We start from the raw sequence: 22,134 nt of genomic DNA, 5'->3' as shown, positions 1-22,134 counted from the left end.
TAGTAATAGTTACAAAACTCTGTGAATATACTAAAAGCCATTGAACTATATATTTTAAATGGGTGAATCGTATGGTATGTGAATTATATCTTAATAAAGTTGTTAAAAAAAAACAAAAGGAGAGGGAGGGAGCCCATGATAAAGCCAGGGAGCACGGTATTTAATTTCTAGATGCCCTGGTCATTCCACACTATTCCAGGTCCCTCAAGGTTGCACCAAGCTTCCTGACTTAAAGGCGAAAGAGTTCTCATTCACCGTTTCAAACACATTTGAATTTGTTCCTCACCCCATGGTCCTTCAACATTCATCCTATAACCACAGGCATAAAAGCAACACTCCCTTCCACCACAGAGGGTCCACCAGCTGCTCCAGCTCTCCTTGGCGTTGGGTGGCATGTTCCAAATTAAGAAAAGGGATCAGGACAGCAGAATAAAATGATAGTGAACTATCATTATGTGAAGACAGTTCAGGGTTCTGGGTGGGAAGGTGTACTTGTGGGGAAATGAGAACAGATTCTTCGGACTCATATAAGAACCAGTGGTGGGGGTGGGAGGTGAGGTTGGGGTGACATGAGAGAGACATCTTTCCTGATGTCAGCATAGGCGGGCTTTCCCTCAGATTTGCTGAGCATCCCAAACAGGCAGTGTCATGAGAGGTCTGCGTAGAGAGGCGTGGCAGATGCTGTCACTAGGACCTTCCAGGAAGGCATAAATCCAAGACCATCTTGTTAACATGACAACTGGTTACTCTAAATGAAGCATATTTGAACCCATAAGAGGCATTCTTCAAGGACTAATAAGGGGCCGGCCCGGGGGCGCAGCAGTTAAGTGCGCACATTCCGCTTCGGTGGCCTGGGGTTGACTGCTTCAGATCCTGGGTGTGGACATGGCACCACTTGTCAAGCCATGCTGTGGTAGGCATCCCACATATAAAAAAGTAGAGGAGGATGGGCACAGATGTGAGCTGAGGGCCAGTCTTCCTCAGCAAAAAGAGGAGGATTGGTGGCAGATGTTAGCTCAGGGCTAATCTTCCTTAAACAAAACAAAAAACAAACCAAAAAGAAAATATCAAAGACAACAATGTATAGAAAGAGTGTAACCATAAAACATAAGGGCAGGCACAGATGAGACAATTAATCCAATACTACCAATTGAGCATTTAACCATGTACCAGGTACCGTCCAAGCACAGTGCTTTCAGAAATGGAAAGCTTTCCTCTCACCTTCCAGGGCGTTTACTGTTCAACTAGGGTGGTGCCACTCATCTTTCCAGTAGTTTATTTTCTTATAATTCTGTCTGATCTTCAAATCTCTACCACATTGGATAGCCAGCAGTCAAGAGAATGTAACAATGCCCACTCTAAAAAACCCTCCCAGATTTCATGAAAAACCAACCAAGGCTTCTAGTTAGATCTTAACACAAAAATTGCTATAGCATGGACCAGACCAAAGCTCCTTGTTGACTGAAAAGAAATAGCCGCTGTACATCAGAAAGAGGCATCAGAATCCCACCAGCCTTCGAAGTTGATCTCAGCTGTCCAGAACCAAAGAAGCAGGTAGGCAGTAGGTAGCACCCTTCTAACTTCCCACACGGGCTGGAGGCCGAGTTTCTCCAGTTTATCCCCCAGTGTGAATGACTGGAGGTCCTGGTTCTTACTTCTTTTATCTTCTCAGAAGACAATAAAGAAAACAAAAATGTAAAAACCACTAACTGCCTTCTGCAAAATCTGTGAACGGACAGTTAAATTCACGTTTTTGTTTCGCCTTCATTACAAAACTTTACCCCTAGAACTCCCATGCACTGACTTCCTCTGTGCTCACACTGGATGCAGATGCATGGGAGCATGAACGGCGCAGGCTGCACGGGCCTACCTGCAGCAGATGACCGCCTTACAGGAGAGCGCCAAATCTAGGAAGCTTCTCCTGACTTCGAAGGAGAGCGCGTACTTGAGAGTGTGGCCATCGATGATGAGGGCCACGTCATTTTCCTTGCCCAACAAATTTCCAAGGTCAGTGCAGTGCTGAGTAATGGCTGCCCTTGTTGCCTGAAACAACAGTGAGGGTGGGGAGGTGGTCATATTTCTGCGTGTCTAATATATCAAAAACAAAACAGAAATCAATTAAGTTCCTTGATATGAGAACATGCCCATTCTAATGTAAAATATACAAAAGAGCTTCTTTGGACTGCCCTCTAGGTCTGTTTTACGGGTAAAAACATCCCCATGTGGTACTTACATTTGATAATAACAATAATCTATTTTGGCTGCAGTCTACAGCTGATCTAGAGCACCCAAATTCTTCTCCATTGTAACTTTAATTGCTAAGGTTCTTGTCACTCTCTCTCTCTCCCCTCCTTTACACTACATACACCTTATTCTTGGTGCCCCTAGAACAGGAAACTCCTCATAAACAAACGTGCTTTTAGGGAAAAGATAACATTGTTGGAACTTAAGTGGCAAACATTTCTCAGTTTGCACAAGGTAATCTGTAAAGCATCCAAATGATATTAGGGGAAATAAAAATAACCCAAAATATTATTTTCTATTCTCTGCTGAGATTTTCAGATTAAACCATTTCTCTCCCTGTATCATCAGAGTAAGAAATGAATTGATCATTTTTTCTTGTTACAGAAAATAGCTAATCTGCCAATACCTTTTAAAACATTACTACCAGTCTAAATAAGTGCCTTAGGGTGATGTCTATTATCAAATGTAATTAAAGCATAAAACCATTCTCAAGATTTAAAAAAATGATGTTCTGATCTTCCCAGTGAATTTATGACTATGAATAGGCTATCTGGTTGAAATATAAGAATGCAATGTTTGGCTCATAATAAAAAATCTGGTTTAAGTTAATCAGGGAAGCAGAAAAGTCTGCCGAAATTATTCTGTCTGGACAACTGTCCTTTGGCTATTAAGTTACATTTACATGTAATTTAGCATATGATAACATAAATTACAGTCTTAAAGGAATACTTTGGATGAACAGGAATCCTTCTAAGCTTAGTTAAATTGAGAATCAGCTACCATCACAAAGTGACGAAACAGGTTCTAGTGTCTTACTGCTCAGTTTTCATTCTCAACAAGCGACTTTTGACAACATCAGAAAGATGTATTTAAGGCACGATTGTGGTCTAGAGCCCTGTTCTGTGGACAGATGGCAGGAGTCTGGTCCCAGCTCTCCACTTATTATCTCAGTGACCTTGGGAAAATACTTAACCTCTTTAAATTGCAATTTTCTCATGTGTAAAACGGAGCTAAGAATACTTACTTCATAGCACTTTTGTTATGAACAAATGAGCTAATCGATGTACCCTGCTTAGCACTGGGCTGGGCACACAGAAAGCACTCAATTAAACCCATTCTTCCTCGATTACTATTTATTCATTAAGAATTTCCTATATCAAGGAAAATGCACAATTCTTCTACTTCAGTCAGCAAATAAATATCATCATTGACCATGCTTTCTTTGTCCATGTAATAATAGAACAATTGATCAATAATGCTATAATATTAAAATTAAATTGACTTTTAGTAAAAAGAATAAAGGGGACTTTATACTCTTTATTCTTAATGAGTTGTGTAATTCTGAATCTCAAACAAAACACCTATGAAAACATTTATGTTTGCCTTGTCTGTGCAAACAGCCTGCCCTGTAGAATTTGGGTAGAGAGAAGAAAATTCTACCCACTTAGGGAAATCCCACCTTGGCAGCCTGGGTGTGTTCGCCGGGGAACTCAGACAGGTCTGGGCAATTTGGGAGGATGTGCCTGCCAGAGGTCAATGCATGGCAGAGAGAAAAACCTCCTGAGAAATATTTCACCAAATGGATGAGGCAAGGTGTGCAGATTTGGTCCATGGACAACAGGCCAATGTTGTCTTAGAGGCATGGCCCAGGCCAGTGGCCTCCACCACAGACTTATGGAGGAAAAGCCTGGGGAATAAAAATCCCTGAAATGTGGAGACCATTACCTATAGCTTTTTTAAGGGGGCACAGCACGAATGGAGATATAGAGGCAGTAACATTATGAAGGGTACTTCCTCTACTCGGGGTTATTTCTGGAGCATGCATGAGAATAGAGTGGACACTGATGGCTCTTCTTCTTCAGCCAGAGGAGTGAGGAGGCCTCAAGTACTGGCAGCTGATCACCTATGGGTGCAAGAGGCTCTGGGGTATGAGCAGGGAGAATGCCACCAGAACAAGCCTGAGCACTGGGAATACGAATGGCAGAAATGTGTAGGTAAGAAAACCATGCTCCTGAGACAGCTGCAATCTCCCTTCCCCCCACAAATTGTGTAGGTGAAAGCCCTGAAATGAAGCTAAAGTTTTAACAGCGGCAGGTGGGGACCGGGAGTAGCACGTGTGGCTGCTCTTCCTGGGAGCCTCTCACGATGTTGCAGCCCGCCGCAGCCTGGGAAACACGGGTGATACTAAGGTGAAATATTTTCAAGTGGAACCATGAAAAGTACTATGGACTAATGTTTGTGTCCCTCCAAACTCCGTATGCTGAAACCCTAATCCCCACGGTGACAGTATTTGGAGGTGGGGCCTTTAAGAGGTGATTAGGTCATGAGGGTGCAGCCCTCACGATGGGATTAGTGCCCATGTAAGAAGACACAGGACAGCTTCTTCCCTCTCTTCCTCCTCCCCACCTCCTCCCCTAATCACCCCCTCTGGCCACAAGAGGACACAGCGGGAAGGCAGCGTCTGCAAACCAGGAAGAGGGCTCTCGTCAGACACTGGATCTGTTGGCACCTTCCTCTTGGACTTCCTAGGCTACCCAGTCTAGGGTATTTTTCTTCTAGCAACCTGAGCTGACTAAGACAAAAGGCAACTCCTTGAGCCCACTGGTGACGTAGCACGATTGTTGGCATAACAGATATGGAGATGAAAAGATGTGCTTTCCAACCACGGCAACACCAGAGCACGTAGTCACTGCAAAAGCAACAATAACTATCATGTCTACTGTCTGGAATAACCCTTCTAATAGAATGTAGTAACTGCAGTGGCAGATACATGCACAGTATGGAACGTGGGAGAAAAGCCCACCAATACATGGGGAGGGGGAGAGGGCAGGACAAGGCCTCTTGGAGGAGGGGATGCTGTGGGAGTGAATGACTACGCATTGGCCATGTTGAATTGTGCAACCTGCAAATTGTAGAAACAAGGTAGTCATGCTCTCTACTTGCAAAGAGAGCACCAAACATTACTAAGTTACATAACAGCAACAAAAGAAATTTAACATTTATATTCCATTGACTAGGCATTTTCTCATATAGTGGTAAATAGTATAGTACATTAACAAATAGTTTTCTGAAGTATAAAATAAGTTCAATTAAGCAATTACATGAGTCAAAGCTATTGCAATCAACCAACCAAGATGTAGTTATTGGAGCACCTTCTATGCATCCATGGTAATAAAAAAAAATACCAAGCATACATGTTCTATGTTGTCTATACCCCCAAAATCTTACAATACAATCAGGGTGGCAAATACACAAAATTAAAAACAAAATAATGAAAACTTAATATTCTCCTTATGGGCCGATCCTAGAGATCACCACCAATATACCTTAGCCTGCTTTGGCTCATTGTTGTGTTTGTCCGGAATTACACTAAAATGTAAATTCAATGAAGGTGCAACTCCCTTTGCCACCCTCTGATCATGCTGACCCCTAGCAAGCGCTCAATAAATATGTTAACTTCATAAATGAACTGATCTAAGTCTTGATTCTAAACATTCACTGTAATATCTTTGTGAGATCATTTACAGGTCTTGGAGACATCTATTTGTCTGACATCCTTGTGGGCTGTTAAGCCTTTCTGGTACATTTTGTATTATATTTTCCTTAAAAATGATTGGTTCTTGACCCTTCTTATTCCTCATATCCTTGCCTTTTTGCCTTTAACCCTTACCGGAACCATCCTGTTCTCTCCTCACTTCATCTGCTCAGAATCACACCTTTGCCTTTGAGATTCAAACCTTTCCTACCACTAAAACCTCTCCAGATCCATCCTCCTAACTCCACCCTTGACTGGTCTCCAACCTCTACTTTGGTTTTAATTCTTATGCTTTCATTGCCCACTCAGCAATAATCTTTGATCAAACCCAGACTAGCTGGGTTCACCACACATGTGTGGCAGAATATAGGTCCCTTCTGTGCAGTTCTCAAGCAAGTCAATCGAAGGTATTACCATCACAAACAGTTCCTTATTCTCAAACGGACTATGATTCAAAAGTCTATTTGTAAGTTAGTTATTGGGCACTTAGAATCCATTTTCCCAAAGGAATGATGTTACAAATTGTGGTTGGATCCCAGGGCCTGTTAATGCCTATTTAGCCTAGTCACTAAAATTTATACTGCAGTCTCTTATTTTAATAAAGAACCAATTACTGAAAGTTACAATGGACTTAGCTGTTACGAGAGGCATAGGCAGTTAGGGCTGGAGGTTTCATTTCCAGAAAGATACGAAACATTCCAAAATCCATAATTAGAATTTGCCTTCTAGGCATAAATATTAAAAAATACATTTCCAGCTTTTCATACGTGTTCTACAATTTTATTTTTCCTCACAATTAAAAACACACACGAGTTAAGGCCAAAGTGAGCAAGTGAGACTCAAGACTGTTCCCTTAGCCATGCCAAACACTCACCTTTTCCCAGTTGTGCTGTATTGTGAACCCTGCATTTCTTATCTGTAAGGTCAACACTTGCCTTTGTATTTCCAGTTTTTTAAATAAAATTATATAAACACCATAGACAGTGCTAGCCTGTGATCTCAGGAAATGGCTGGCTGGCTGCTGATTCACAGATCAGAGGTCCATCTGATGGACCCTGACGTACAGCTGAAGAGCAACCTGCCCAGCCTAGGAGCAGACGCATCTGAAAGGTGGTTTCTACTGTTAATCACTTTGCATTTAATAAACCAGGGAAGATAAAAATTTCTAGAACCTAGATTCATTTCTACCAACTTGCAAATAGCAGAAATCTTTCCTCAAAATTAAACAGTTTCAGCAACACTGAAATCTGGAGAGGCAGGTAACCCTCTCCCTCTAGGAGCTTGGCAGCATCACAGGAATTTCTTAGACGCCATGGTAGCAGCAGCTGCCTCAGCCCTCACTTTGATGCTTTGCAAATTCCAACGGGCTCAGAGCTGACGATGCTGAAAGCCAGGATGGTTCAAGTTTCACGAGCAGCAATTGAACCAAATCATATTTAGCCTTCAAGTTTGAGAGCGAACTCTCTTCTCCTGAATTAACCTTGGGCTAGGAGTATCCAGTGATGCTCTAGACCATGGGTTCAAAATGGTTTTGTTGTTTTTTCCATTCCATCCATCCATTTTTCTTGTCCCTTGCCAACTGTCAGATGCATCTTTTCTCACCATGGCCCTCTCTCATTCCTCAGACAATTCCCATGCCAGCCTCTCAAACCAGCTACAGTTATATTCACCATATTCCTGCCTCTTCTACTTTTTTTTTACTATCATTTTCATTTCCAATATAATCACACCTCTTTCTTGATAGGATTGATATTCTCAATGCCTCTGCACTTAAGGGCCTTAATGAGTGTAAAAGTTAGCAAAACTTAAGATAAAGCACAAATACAGCAAACTCATTACAGGCTGATAAAGAAGGCCAAGGCTGAACCAAAATAATTACACATGGCCTCTGCTGGCAGCTGCTGGTGCTGGCAGAGAAGATGCCTTTCTTCTCTGGATGTTGCTTTGCCCCAGTCGATGAATGCCCCTAACATTAAAGTTGATAAGTAGATAAGAGGAATCTGTGTTAAATGTGTAATGTTTCAAGGATAATGGAATAATTTCATTACTAATAATTTCAAGGAAGATGGGAAGATCTCTCACAGCCATTAAGTAAACATTCTCAAGGGACAATCTGGCCCCTGGCCTACAAGCACTCAGATGCCTGTCTGGTACCCTCAGGTCCCCTTTTACCACCACTCCCATCAGGATTTCTCTACACTGGCCATCGCTACCTGCCACAAAATGTTTGTATTTCTGATAAAAAATTCTTATCGTCTCAGAGTAAATCAACCCAATTTACTTAATTCACACCAGCATTTAAGCCTCTACAGAAAACTTCTTTCTGGTTAATCAGATTTATGGAGTTATAATTAACATACAATAAAGCTGAACCATTTGAAATGCATAATTCAATGAGTTTTGCCAAACGTACACAGTCATGTAATCTCCTCCACAATCAAGACACAGAACATTTCCATCTACCCAAAACGTTCCACCTGCCACTCTACAGTCAGTTCCACCCCTTCACTCCAAGCCCCTCGCAATCATCCATCTACTTCTGTCACTAATTGCCTTTTCTGGAATGCCATATAGGGAGAATCATAGTTTATAGTCTTTCCAGTCTGGCCTAGTCATTTGGCCTAATGCTTTGAGATTTTCCAACATTTCTGCACATATTAATAGTTTACTCCTTTTTGTTGCCAAGTAGTCTTCCAATGTATGAATATACCACAACCTGTTTATCCATTCACCCATTATTACACATTTGATTTGTTCCCAGTTTGATGATGTTATGAATAATTCTACTATAAATATATGTATACTAATCTTTGTGTGTACATGTGTTTTTTCGTCTCTTGGGTAGATATTTAAGATTGGAATTACTCTGTTATACCACCTGTACAGATACGTACAGAGAAAGTGTATGTTTAACTTTATAGAAGCTGCAAGACTGTTTTTCAAAGTGGTTGTACCATTCTGCATTCTCACTATTCTGGTCTGAGCATTCTAGCTACTCCTCAACTTGTCAACACTTTTTATAATTTTAGCCATTCTAATGGATATTTAGTGTTAGATGTAGTAGTTTTAATTTGCATTTCCCAAATGACTAATGGTGTTAAATATCTTTTAATGCTTAATGAATTTCTGTTTGCTGGGACTTCAAGACATACAACTAAGTGAAGCGGAACCAGTGAATGGCACCCCGGGGCCATGGCTGTATCAGGTACTAACAACCACGTACACAGGTTAGCCCCAAGAATCCCACTTCAGGGTAGCTGAGATACCCTATTTTTCAGTTTATTCTTTTCTTTTTACATCTCACATCTCTAAAAAATCCACGTCTTCCTGAAAAGGGATCCCAGGCAGTGCAGACTCAGGAACTGGGGCATATGAAAGAAACCTGGCAGCAGCTGTTAATGAGCAAGTATCATTTATAAGAAACAGACTATTTATTAACTTAGGCTTCAGAGCCTAGAAAGTTTGAAAACTGTCAATCACTACTATTTATTGAAAGAAAATTTGACTAACATTTTTGACAGAGCTCAAATCAATGAGGTTAAAAAATTCCCTGAAAATATGTACTTTTTTCACTTCTCAAAGGATATTAAATAGCAACCCTTCTATGTTTATTTTCTTCCAAAAAACTACATTTTTATTTTAATACTAAGAATCCTTTTACATGCGAAACAAATATGTTCTTGAATAGCTGTGTGTAATAAGATCTCAAAAGTCATTTATATGCTATTTGCATTTGCTATTTCCATTTTGACTATGGATCCTTTTTGCAATTTCTTAGAATGTGGAATTCTTCCTAAAGTAGATAACAACCCTTTTCCTATGAGAAATGATTTCAAAGTGTGACCCTCCTGCAAGAAGAACGTGTAATCAGCATTGGTAAGGGGTCACTCAGCTGTGTATAAAATGACACTCCATAATTCCATGGAATAGTTGCCTGTCACACATGTGTCCAGACTGGATCTCTGGAAGTCACTGTATACTTTGGGGACACAATGAATCATGCCACATTTAATATTATCACACTAAGAATAATTTTATTATGAACATAACCACCTTAGCTTAGTTACTTAATTTCCTGACCTCTGGGACTTAAACTTTTAACTTTTAAGATATCAATGATACAGCCATGGCACTTACTATTTCTCAAGTCTCCTTGATTCTTGGAGGAATCATAATGAGCCCAAACCAAACATAATGGTGACTGAGTTTATAAATTTAGAAAGAAACTACTCCAGAAAATAATTTCTAGATGAAATCTGCAGAGTGTTCTTAATGAACTATATAATTAAGTATGTCAGGTAAACTTCAGCAAAGGAAGACAGAACCTTATCAATTCTACACAAAAAGATAAAACACCAACTGCAACCTAAACATCTATCTTTACTTCAAAGCGACAGATGCTAATATCTGTTAGGAAGCATGTCATCAGTAATGCAACGTCATTTGAATTCTTGAACTACTTACTTGCTATATGATAAAAAAAAAAATTTTCTTAAAAAAAAGCTAACTTTTTAAATCCACCATAGCTGTGCTATGTAAGAAAATGCACATAATAATCTTCATTAGTTAATTTCCTGACCTTGGGGATTTAAACTTTTAACTTTAATATTTCCATAATTTAGCCACTATGCTTACTAATTCTGAAGGCTTCTTGACTCTCTGAGGTATTATAACGTGCCCAGACTGTGTTTAGACTTGTGCAAAAAACAAAAACAGTAAAAATTTCTCAAAGAGAAAAAGGTGGCAGATCATAAAAAAAACTCCACATGCACGTGTGGCAGCTGCTGGCTGTGCACACAGGCGGTGAAGACTGTAGCCACGTGAGGAAAACGTGCCCTGGGCTCGCAGCTTGCACCCACTGGAGCAAAAGCGGGGATATAAAGGGCTGGTTCTGGCTGCCACCCACAGGCTCCCAGACTGTGGCTAAGCCACCAGGGGCCCATTCTGGAAAGCACCTGCCTATGAGACTCTTCGATTTTCCTTGAATCAGTAGGAGCTGGTGAGTACTGAGACAGTCATGCGAGAGGAAAGAACAGCTGTATAAAATCCTCCGCTATGTTAGGAAAATATCTGACATTTACGCACAACACTATTAGCACACTTAAAACTGAGAACACTTTCTAAATGATAGTCTCCAGTTGGTAAAGTCAACGTAATACTCTATTATATACAAATTTTAAAAATAAATAAAACCAAATAAATAAGTAAAAAGAGTAGAAAAAGTCTCATTCCCACTGGAGGTCTCCATACTGATGGTAGAGTGAGGCAGAAACCCCGTCCCACACACCTGGCCAGCAGGCTCCCCAACTATGCAGAATCCGTAACCACGTAGGGCAGGTGAGGGCGGGCTGGGGGCAGACCGAGACACTCACCATTCTCTTCTCCACACAGACTGGCAAGGATTCAAGGTTAAGGGGATAGAGTTTACACTGAAATATAGAGTAAGAAAAAAAAATCCTTTAATTAACCTTTAGCCATCAAGGGCCTATTATGTGCATAAGCTTCTAGGGGTAGAGAGGCCCAGAGAGAAAGAGTGAGCACTACAGACAATGGCACACAACAGCCAAAGATCACCTCATGCCTGGTGTGTCCAGGCAGCAAGTATCGGAGGCCTGTAAGGTGCAGTGGACCACAGACACAGGTTAGGAAGGCACTGGGGTGAGGAGGCCTGCCGGCCAAGCAGAAGCGCCTGAACCTCCTCCTAGAGCCTACAGGGAGCCAGCAAAGGCTCCGATGTTTAAAAAATACCACACTCAGATGTTCTTTTGTGGAAGATCATCCATCAACAGTATGAAGATGGGTTAGTACAGATCAGCTAAGGAGGCTTCAGCTGATGAGACTAACCTTCGACTGGGATAAGAGAGAAAAAACCAAAAAATCCATTTAAGAACAAGAATACGCAGTGTCTGGTGAATGGTTAGAGGATGGGAGAGGAAATGAAGACAAATAGCAAGCCTCTAGCCAGGTAGATAAACGAGGCCAATCGCTGGGAAAGAGATAGAGGAGGATTTGGGGGGTGGGCAGCGTGTGATTGTGGGTCAGAAGATACCGAATTTTGACTTTGTGGAGAGAAAGTTGGCTCTTTAGCTTAAACACAACCTACTGTTCCCTGCGAGACCAGAGTGGGAAGGCCCACTGGCATGGGGGCCCCGGAGCACCCGGTGCTGCTCGCTAGGGACACTGCTACTCAGAAGTCACTCTGACCACCACACCCCCGTTAACATCTGCAAAGCTGCAACTGGACATCCGGCAGCCACCACTTGCTCTTTGTGGATCGTATAACCTTTCAATCAATGCTGGCTGAAGAAGGGAAAAAGAAACCATTGGGCAGTTTCCTTACCACTCCCTCTGGGTGAAAAAAGCAAACAAACAAATCACTCAGCATCTAGCAGGTGCTGAGAAAATGCTCACCGCCCCTTGTCTGGGGAATATTTGCTGCTTCCTGAACTCCTGACCCTGGCAGAACAATTGCTCTCTGTCTGCTGTGAATCATCTCTTAGTCTCTTCTGCACATTACTGCATTTGCGTTGTGACAATGGCCTTCTATTAAAATTTTTTAAGTCTTTGAGACATTAGCTTGGTGGACTGTTCACACAGCCAGTAAGTGCTCGTGAAATGCCGACTGTGGGGACACAGCCATGCACACAAATCCAAAGGCCCTCTCCCAAGGAGCTCACACGTCCATGAGGGTACAGATACGAAGCCCTGTCTTGAGCGGATGTGCCATGGAGGAAAGTCAAGTGGGTTTAGGCAGCAGGAGCCCTTTGGAAACTGGATCTCAGGTCAAGATGGCTGAGACTGACTAACTGGCTGGAGTACAACAGTGTATGCTTAACTGGACAAAAGGTCCCGAGAGTCGATTTGAGTGGCCAGGAAATATAATCAATAAGTTTATTTTAGGTTAATTATTCATCCCACATTTTTAAAAAAAAGTTTTTTTAACCAAAATCTAAAAACCAGACAATTTCACATGAAAACTCTGATATACAGCTTCTGTTAAAAAATTACAGTATCAGACCCACAACTAAGGATACACAACTATGTACCTGGGGGCTTTGGGAAGAAAAAGGAAAAACAATTACAGTATCGGGGAACCCTGGGCCCATGTTCCTGCAAAGTAACAGCCAGCTACCCCTGACAAATACACGTACATGCTCTACTGCTGGCCATTGTCCCCCCAGCCCCTCTGGCCTCCCGCTAGCTGGGATACCAAGAGTTATTGGGCATGCACTGCCTCATTTCTCTGGACCTCTCTCTCCATTAAAGGTGGGAATAAAAAGGACTAGGGCAGGCACAGCGTCCTGGTTTGGGGACACAGATGTACTGTAAGCATTCCCATCATGCTCCTGGCCCTGTGGCCCTGTGCTGTACCCTCTCATCCTGGTGAGGACTGTGTTCTTTAATTTCTAATGGGACACGACTTGTGGAAAGATGGGCCGCATGAGGCTCTGACAGCTTCTCTTCAGATTGTCCAGGGCTGTTGCCAATACAGGCACAGCGCCACATTCTTGATTCCACCCACGTGACCAAGGTTCAGTCCTAAAACTGAACTAGCAATTTTGAGAGAATATACAAATTCCTAGATTTAAAATCCAAAAGGTATTGTGGGGACCTGAAATTGGCCACCCCAAGATATGTCTCTTTGGCATCAGGATTATTTGAGGCTGATTGCTTTTGATAAACTGGGACAGGGAAGGAGGCTCTGAGGAATGGAACTTGCCCTTTGTTAGGACACATTTACGTTTGTAAGGTAAATCTCTATCTGTAAAGGTGCCTCCCTCTCTGTACCAGGAAGAAGAAAGGGGATGACCTTCTCTCTAGAAACTCTTAATCAATACCAAAGGCAAGGACTTAAATCTGCATTTTACTGTGCTTCTCTGGTAACCTCCTGTAACTGACTTCCCTGCCCCTCCCAACACTGGCATTTCTTAAGGATTAAGCATCTTTCCTTAGGCTAGGAACTGATTGCTGCGCTCACCTGTGACCGCCCAGCTCCAGAAGATAGACTTGCCTCCTGCTACGCCCACCAAGATAGCAGACACTACCTGCCGTGTCCATCAAGCACTGTGCCAACAGGGCAATCTTGTGACTATTGTGGGAGGGACATTTCAATCACATGTGAAACACCCTGTTTGGGGGTATATAACCACTCTGTGCACCCCACTTCTTCGGAGCCCTTTCTTCCTTCGGGAAGAAAGGCCCTGGGCCATGGTTCCTCATAAAGCTTTGTTTAATTTTCTCTTGCTATTCTGTCTCATGTGAATTTAATTTGTTCTCCGGCCAGACAAACCCACATTTGGGGAGAGGAAATGTCCTCCTCCCCTACAGTATCCAGAGGAATGAGGATTTCCTGAAGCTTCTTAAATTGCTTTCTGCAGAGATTTCACCTTTAATCTAATACACACACATGCACACCAGTTTTCTAGATGGCTAGCATTTCTATCACAAAAAATAAAGCGTCAGCTTTACTATTGAAAACTTTGAATAAGATGGCATATTAGGTGGGCTTAGTAATTTCTAATGTGCCTGTTAGAACTTCCTTCTCCATATAGACATTTTTGTGCGCCCAAGCCTTATTACCAAATGCTTGAGAGAAGAGATGAAAAGTTATTCTGAGGAAAATAATATCTTATGTATATAAGATATATAATATACAAAAAATTATATATAAAATATTTATTTATATACTATATATATACACTATATACTATACCAAATACTATCTATAAATGTATTACATACAATATATAATAGAAACCACTTCTGTAAAGCTTAATAAATTTAACTCAATTCAACAAACACCATGCTGTTACATGTGGGTGATTTCAAAGGACTGGAGATATCAAGATAGACCACCCCTCCCCCGTCTTCAGGGAACTCGCTTTCTACCAGGGACAGAGGAAGGAAAACAAAACAGAATAAGTGCTATTACAGAGGACCGTGAAAAAAAAATAATAATAATATGAATGGAAGAGAAATAGGTTCTAACAGGGGAGGAGTAAGGAGCTGGAGAAAACAAGGGAGATTAGTTTGTAATTGTCACCCTTTAAAGAGCAGTAACACAGGGAAATTTAATACGGGAAAGCATATCGGATTAGGGAGGGACAAAGGGCACTCCAGCAAAGAAAGCAACCCGGCAAGGGAACTGCAGCTCAGCAGTTGTCCTCACCTGTCTGCGTACATGGGGGAACACCTAGAGAAGAGCTGGAAGGCTAGGCTGGGGGTGGGGACAGAGATGCCAGGTTAAGAAAGCTGAGTTTCTGACTCCTATAAGAAAAATGATCCAGGGCTCAGTCCACGGAACTTTCCTACATTTATCTGGGGAATCTCAGCTGGTCTTATGACCTTGAACACGTGTTAGACTCTCAAACTTACATCTCCAGGTAGAACCCCTCCCCCAAATTCCAGACACAAATATCCAACAACCTAAGTGGGTATCTCCACTTGGTTGTCTAATGGGGAGACATCCCAAACACAGCACATGCACACTGAGAGCCTGCCTCCCTCCTTCCCAGCCTACTCTTTCCTGCACTAAATCCTAGGGACACCCACAACGACACAGTGGTGCACACCTTCCTCCCTTTCCATTCATGACAACTCCATCCTTCCAGGCACTCAAGCCAAAAATATTGAGGTCACTCTTATTCCTTTTTTGTAAATGCCACATAAGCAATCCATCAGCAGTAATGTCACTTGTGCTTTCAAAACGCATCCAGAACCTGGCCACATGTCACCACAGCTCTGCTAAAGCCACCCTTCCTCACCTAAACCATCACAACAGCCTCCAGAATTGCCCCCTCCCCCACTCCACACTCTATTCTCAACGTAACAGAGACCTGGTGACATGGAAGCAGATGCTGTCACTCTGCTCAGTCTTCTGGTCTCTGTTCTCTGTTCAAATTTCTGCTCTCTGTTCAAGTAAGCCAAGAGCCTTACATGGTGGGTGGGGCCTAGCACCCCTCAGAGCTTGGCCCACATAGCGCACCACTGACACCTTGGTGTTCCTCAAACAGGCCCTCCCGCCCCCTCCCAGCCCTCTCCCAGATTCCCAGGGCCTCACTCCCTCTTGATGTTACCTTCTCATGAGGCCCTTCTGAGTGACCCTATTTAAAGTCACACTCCCCCCCACACACTCCTTATTTCCCTTTCCTGCTTTATTTCCCTCAGGGCACTTAGCACTCACAGTCAACACTCTCTACCTTTTCCTTCCATGTGTTGCTCACCCATCGGCCCTCCCTACTAGTTCCAAGCTCCCGGGGCCAAGGAGTTTTTGGCTGACACTTTCACTGTTGTCTCTTCAGGCTCAAGACAGGCCTGGCCCACAGAATATATTCAAATCTTTATTAAATGAAAGATATGTCTATACTGAATTTCTGCCTCGACCTGAGATATAAATGTGAGAGAGAAGGTAACAATGGCGAGTGGGAGACAAATTCACGGGCTGTGCCAGTCGCCACATACATAATGAGGCCTGGACTGAGGTAGTGACAGGACTGAAGACTTTCTAGGAGTAGAACGTACAAAGTTTGGTCACCATGTGAGAGCCATGGGAGGGGTTGTTAACTAGAACAACAGCTTGACAAGCTTGATGGAGATGGAAAAGGCCAGAGGGATGAGGGGATGGGGAGGAAGGGCAGACACGAGGAGCTCAATTTTTGAGCATGTTAATTAAATGAGGTGTATTAATATATGGATTAGGGGCCGGCCTGGGGGCGCAGCGGTTAGGTGTGCACATTCTGCTTCTCTGCGGCCCGGGGTTCACCAGTTTGGATCCCGGGTGCGGACATGGCACCGCTTGGCACGCCATGCTGTGGTAGGAGTCCCACACATAAAGTAGAGGAAGATGGGCACGGATGTTAGCTCAGGACCAGGCTTCCTCAGCAAAAAGAGAAGGACTGGCAGTAGTTAGCTCAGGGTTAATCTTCCTCAAAAAAAAAAAATATATGGATTAACACACCCTTCTTAGATATAGTTCAATGCCTAATAAACTCCTCCAAGGCAATTTTTAAAGGTTAAAGTTATTCCTAAATTTAATAAATCGAAAGGCTCACAAAGGCTCAAATTCATGAGTATATGTGTTACACTCCATCCTCCAGAACAAAAGAAAAATTACAAACACCAGAAATACATGGGAAATGATGATCTGTAGAAGACCAGAGTGTCCCTAAGTGCTTGAAACTATGCGGAGAATAAAGAAGAGAAGTGGTCCTGTTCTCCAGACCTACATTTAATAGGTTCTAAATCCAGCACAGATTTGACCTTTGCTTTAAATAGATTTTCTTGGAGAGGAGGGAAGAAAACATTGATTCATCCGAGACTCCTGAATGACCTACTGTTCACATTACTTGAAATAAAGTCTGCTTTAAATCAGAATTCTTGAGACACAGAAATAAATATACCAAGAGGTTTCTAATTCTATGCTTTCACCAACTGATTATTTTCATTCACAACAGTCGATGAACTCGATATGGTCTTTGCAGAGAAGGCCCATGACCAGGAGCAGAGCACAGGGAGGAATCAGACCAGTGCCATCCAGGCTCAGACTTCAGCTTGTCTTGCAACCAACACTTTTCAAAAGAACAAAGAAGACAAGTATGTAAAATGGAGATGACTTTTCAGGGGTTTTCAAGGCCTGTGTTAATTCAAGAACTTTTGGGGAATAAGGGAAACCTAGGAGCAAAAATATCTCCAGTAAGATCTAAAAAGGTTAAACCAGAATCATTCAATATCGGGACTGTTCACTCAGAAGACATGAAACACATGGGCTTCCCACTCTGCTAAACTCGGTCATGAAGATCAGTGCCACAAATTGAAGGGCAGTTAATACACAATCTGGCCCCTAAACCTTCTTATTCTATTCTTCAGCCATTTTGTTTCCTCTCAAGACTTTTGAGTGTTTCACTGTTCATTTTAAATTATCGTCAGCAGACAGCTACAGAGACAAAAACAAATATAAATCAAATAGAAGTCTGCCTTACTATCTATATGCTTCTGTTTGGGGAAGAAATTTGAAAACGTCTTTGAGTACCATGTAGATAAATGACCTCAGGTCACCAGGCAGGTAACAAAGGTATGACATTGACATTAAGGAGTAGTGGGGTCTGTGGCGAACTGGAAAGTGCCTATCCCACCTACCAATACTCACAGTGCTATCACAGTCTGTTTGACACCACTACAGGCTAAATGGGGCCCACTGACCATCAGTTTGCCAGCATAATCAAGCACGATCAGAGACTCAGAATAAAAAAAGGAAACGGTGACCTATATGGCATTTTTCCTAAACTATGAACAACAAACGCATCAACATGCTCTCACAGAAGCCACCACTCATGACAGCACATCACCCCTCATCGGTTAGAAGAAAGCAACGGCGTCTGGCACTTCAACTGAGACGAGAACTCCTACCTACAAACAACCATTTCAGAGCTCTGATGACAAGAATAAAATACAAATCTGTAGACTGAAACAATGACTAACCACAAAGATGTACTAATACACACACACAAAGTACACACTAAATCCAGCAGAAATATATTACTCTTCTACCAAAGCAAGCATTTGACAATCTTGTGAGTCCTTACAAAAAAATGGACCAGACGCAGCCCAGAAAGACAGGGCTGATATAGAGACTGAGTAGAACTCTCTCACAAACACTCTCAGCCAGGACCTCAAGGATGCTGTGGCAGCCGCAAGCTTCACGCTAAAGGACAGTGTGTCCACACAGAGACTCCCTCCTTGTTTGCTTGTCTATTTCATTGTACACACTATTACTAAAATAACCTCAGATTGTCTTATTAGCAAGTCATTTTTCTCTTTATGGTCTTTTGCTCTCTACTTATGTCCCATCAAATGCAATATTTAGAGATCAATTTAGTACTTTTTTTGGGTTTTTTTTATGGTTTATATTATCACAGCTTCCATCCTTTTATGGCAAACAACCACAGAATCTTTCTCTAGTTACTTTAAGAATTTCTTCTTTAAAATCCAAAGCAAGACTATTAGGTATAAAAGAAAGCCATAAATACATGTGAAACCAGCCAGAAGGGAACAGGCCAACAGGAGCTCCAGGCCCTATGAGAGTATGACCTCACAGTCCTCATATTCCTTGAGTAACTTACCCATCTACTGTGGTGAGAAAGCTTTCATGCTGCTGTAAACCAATACACACACGTGAATCCTCAAAGCGGGCCTCGCAGTACAAGAACTTTTGGGAAAGACATCCTGCAGCTGAGAACTGGGTTCAACAGTCCTCAGGGTGTAACTCAATCGGTCAGCCTGCAGAAACGCACCAATGACTGCTTTCTGAAGAAACGGAGCAGAGGAGCAGGCCAGAGGGCGCCAGCCTCATCACCAGCAGTGTGTCCCATGGAGAGAAAATACCCCTCAATAAAGAAGCTGGGGAAATTACTCTCGTATGAGTTTTAAGAGTTTTCATGACAGATGAAGAGAACTGTGGCCAATTAAAGCAGCAATACAACTAAGAAAAACAACTGCCGGAGAGGGAGCCAGGCTGCTCCAGGCTCTCCGCCTGGAAGGTGACGGGGTCCCAAGCTAGAAGACAGAAAAGGATCTTATTCCTGATTACCATCTCTCAGAGCTGTAAGCTGTTTGGAGAGGAGTGTGGAAGACAGATCCAGTTAACAACAGGAGCCCCACAAGTAACTGTGGAAGATTGAGAAGAAAAACTGGAACTGGAGTGTGGCTAACTGACGTCAGCTGTTCACTAAAGCAACATGGCGCTTCTCACTTCAACAGAGTCTAAATCACAAAGAATGGCAATCAATTTTTTTTTTCAAGTTCAGCTTTCCTTCAGCTATAGTTACAGGCAGAAACTGATACATAGTAATTCTGCATATCTGTTTGACATGTTTTTCTTCAACGCGTCCACCAAGGACCAGAGTGTTCTTTTGGGCCTGGATTACATTTGAACATGGTCACTTGGCAGAGACTCACCCTTCTACCAGTTAGAGGGTGAACCAGATCACATCCCAGCAGTGAGTCCAACGTTCTCCTCTGTTCCCATCTATTTTAAAAGAGGTACACAAGAATAGAACAAACCACTGAGGTTTCTTTTTCTTCAACACCTTAGATCACTGTTTTCACACATCTTCAGCAAATAAATCATCTGGAGGTATTCTCAAAGAGTGTTGCTTTGTTTTGATAAGGGATAGGAGGGAGGTAAAAAGAGAAAAAATTACTTATATCTAAGAAGGGAGAAACAAATCCGTCCACAAGTTCACATTGGCGCTATTTCTCTTTTTCACCAGGAACAAACTTCCTGTAACAACACTGGACACTGCACGAATGGCTCCCCGCTAGCTTCCTTCCCTGTCCCGGGTTGAGCGAGATGGCCCACTGTCCCGAAGCCCCAGTGGTCAGGCCTGCAGGAATACACACAGGTTGTGCTGTGGCCCAGAACTAGACACCTGTCAATCTCTGGAAGAATTATGAGTGTGGAAATACTAAACTGAGGGGTCCACAAGCCTTTCATTCTGCATCCAACACGGGAAAACTCTTCTAAGACATTAGCACTAATCCCAAATTTTCAGTGCAGGCTTTTCCAATTTTCCAACGCAGGAGCTCTAGGGAAACAAATTAAAGACATTTACTTTCACCATAGCCAAACTGTCTGCAGTCACGAGAGACAAATGCAATGAACACCACAGGGCCATTGGCAAGTCCAGCTTCTTGGGCATAGATTTTTCTTTTTTCTTTTTTTTCCCAAACAGTTTCCCAACCTTCAAAGACTCTTTTCTCCAGAAAACCAGTCTAGAATCCCCAGTTTTCCTGGAGGCCCTTGCAAAAGGAACCAGTCATTTCAATACCAACCACTTCCGTCTCTTCAGAAGCATACAGAGGCATACAGAGATTGCATTCTCTCAAGGAGAATATAGGCAGGGAGTGGTTGGCACATTGAACCCCTTCAACCTGAAAACCTCAGTCCTGTTTAGATGCACAGAGCCCCTTTTATAAGACCTGCAAAAGAAACCTAGAGTCCATACCAAGCACAACCTAAACCCAAATACCAGGAACCAACAGGCCTCGACTGCTGAGATGAGTAAAACCATGAATGCAGAAGTGCCTTCATGCTGGTAGTGGAAGCCACACACTTTACTTGCAAAGAAACAGAGGTGCAAGGAGTTTATGATGACATGAGCAGTTAGAAAGGAAGGCTACAGAACACTCCCCTTAGCTACAGGCTTTTACCGCTCATCATTGCTTTCTTACTCCATCTCTCCACACTGTACTCTGAACCTGGAGAGCTGCATCCGTGACTCACCCCACTTTGGTCTCCATGACCTTCATCTTCACTTCCCTTCAGCCACTATCAGTTTCCCAGGGCTGTCTTAACTAATCATAAAGTGGGTGGTTTAAACCAACACAGAATTACTCTCTCACAGTTCTCAGGGTGAGAAGTCTGAACTCAAGGTTGTCAGCAGGGCCATGCTCACTCTGAAACCTGGAGGGGAGAACAGCTCCTAACCTCTTCCCAGCTTCTGGCGGGTTGTCGGCAATTCCTTGGCTTGCAGCTGCAGCTGACTTCAATCTCTGCCACCACACTCTCCCTGCGTGCATGCGTCTCCTCTGTTCTTAAAAGGACACCAGTCATTGCACAGGGCCCACTCTACTCCAGCATGACCTCATCTTAACTAATTACATCTGCAGTGACCCTATTTACAAATAGGGTCGCATTCTAAGGCCCTGGGGGTTAGGACTTCAGCAACTCCTTTTGGGCACACAATTCAACCCATAAAAGCCGAGAGTTAGCACAGTCATACCCAGAAACTTACAGCACGAAATTTCCCTTTCCTTCCATCTCACTCAATTTCTGCCGCTCCTTCAACACTGCCTGCCTTATTTTCAAAATGTGCTTTGTTCCCTAAGCCACTGATGACTTGCTCTCAGGTCTTTCTCAGCTTGACCTACCTCTTCAGCTACCCTGGACTTCAAGATACTGATGCTGTCCTAATCTCCTCGACTTTCTGTTTCTTCTATTTTTCCTAATCTGCAATACATAATCTATCTTCTCAACTCACATTCTCAATCTACAAAACATCAAAGGAGAAAGACACCTGACAATATCAACTGCTCTTTTAAATATCACTCATCCCGGGATGTGCACAGGATGGCAGCTTTGACCCAGCCCTCTGCTGATCTTCTTCCACAACGACTACCTCGATTTCAGAGCATTCATTCATTCAAAAGAATACTTATAAGTACTGAGTGCTACCAGGCCTTTAACTTATGTTTAAGATTCGACGGTATTCAAGATTAATATAGTCCCTCCCCCCAGGATCAAGAATGTGTCAGGAATATGAACAAATAAACATTCACTGCTAAGTGTGATGATTCAG

General features: G+C 42.7%; 1 protein-coding gene across 11 annotated transcripts in view; it reads right to left on the bottom strand.

Moving 5' to 3' along the window:
* ATP8A2 (ATPase phospholipid transporting 8A2) overlaps positions 1–22,134 on the bottom strand; it is a 592,801-nt gene that overhangs the window by 298,164 nt on the left and 272,503 nt on the right. For all 11 annotated transcript variants that reach the window (XM_070240119.1, XM_070240124.1, XM_070240123.1 and 8 more), the window contains one exon: positions 1,871–2,043. In XM_070240119.1, the coding sequence (XP_070096220.1) occupies positions 1,871–2,043 (173 nt within the window). The remainder of the gene's footprint in view (positions 1–1,870; positions 2,044–22,134) is intronic.

Source organism: Equus caballus, chromosome 17 (assembly GCF_041296265.1).
Source record: "Equus caballus isolate H_3958 breed thoroughbred chromosome 17, TB-T2T, whole genome shotgun sequence".
NCBI classification, from domain to species: domain Eukaryota; kingdom Metazoa; phylum Chordata; class Mammalia; order Perissodactyla; family Equidae; genus Equus; species Equus caballus.
This window is presented reverse-complemented; position numbering and strand designations above follow the sequence as displayed.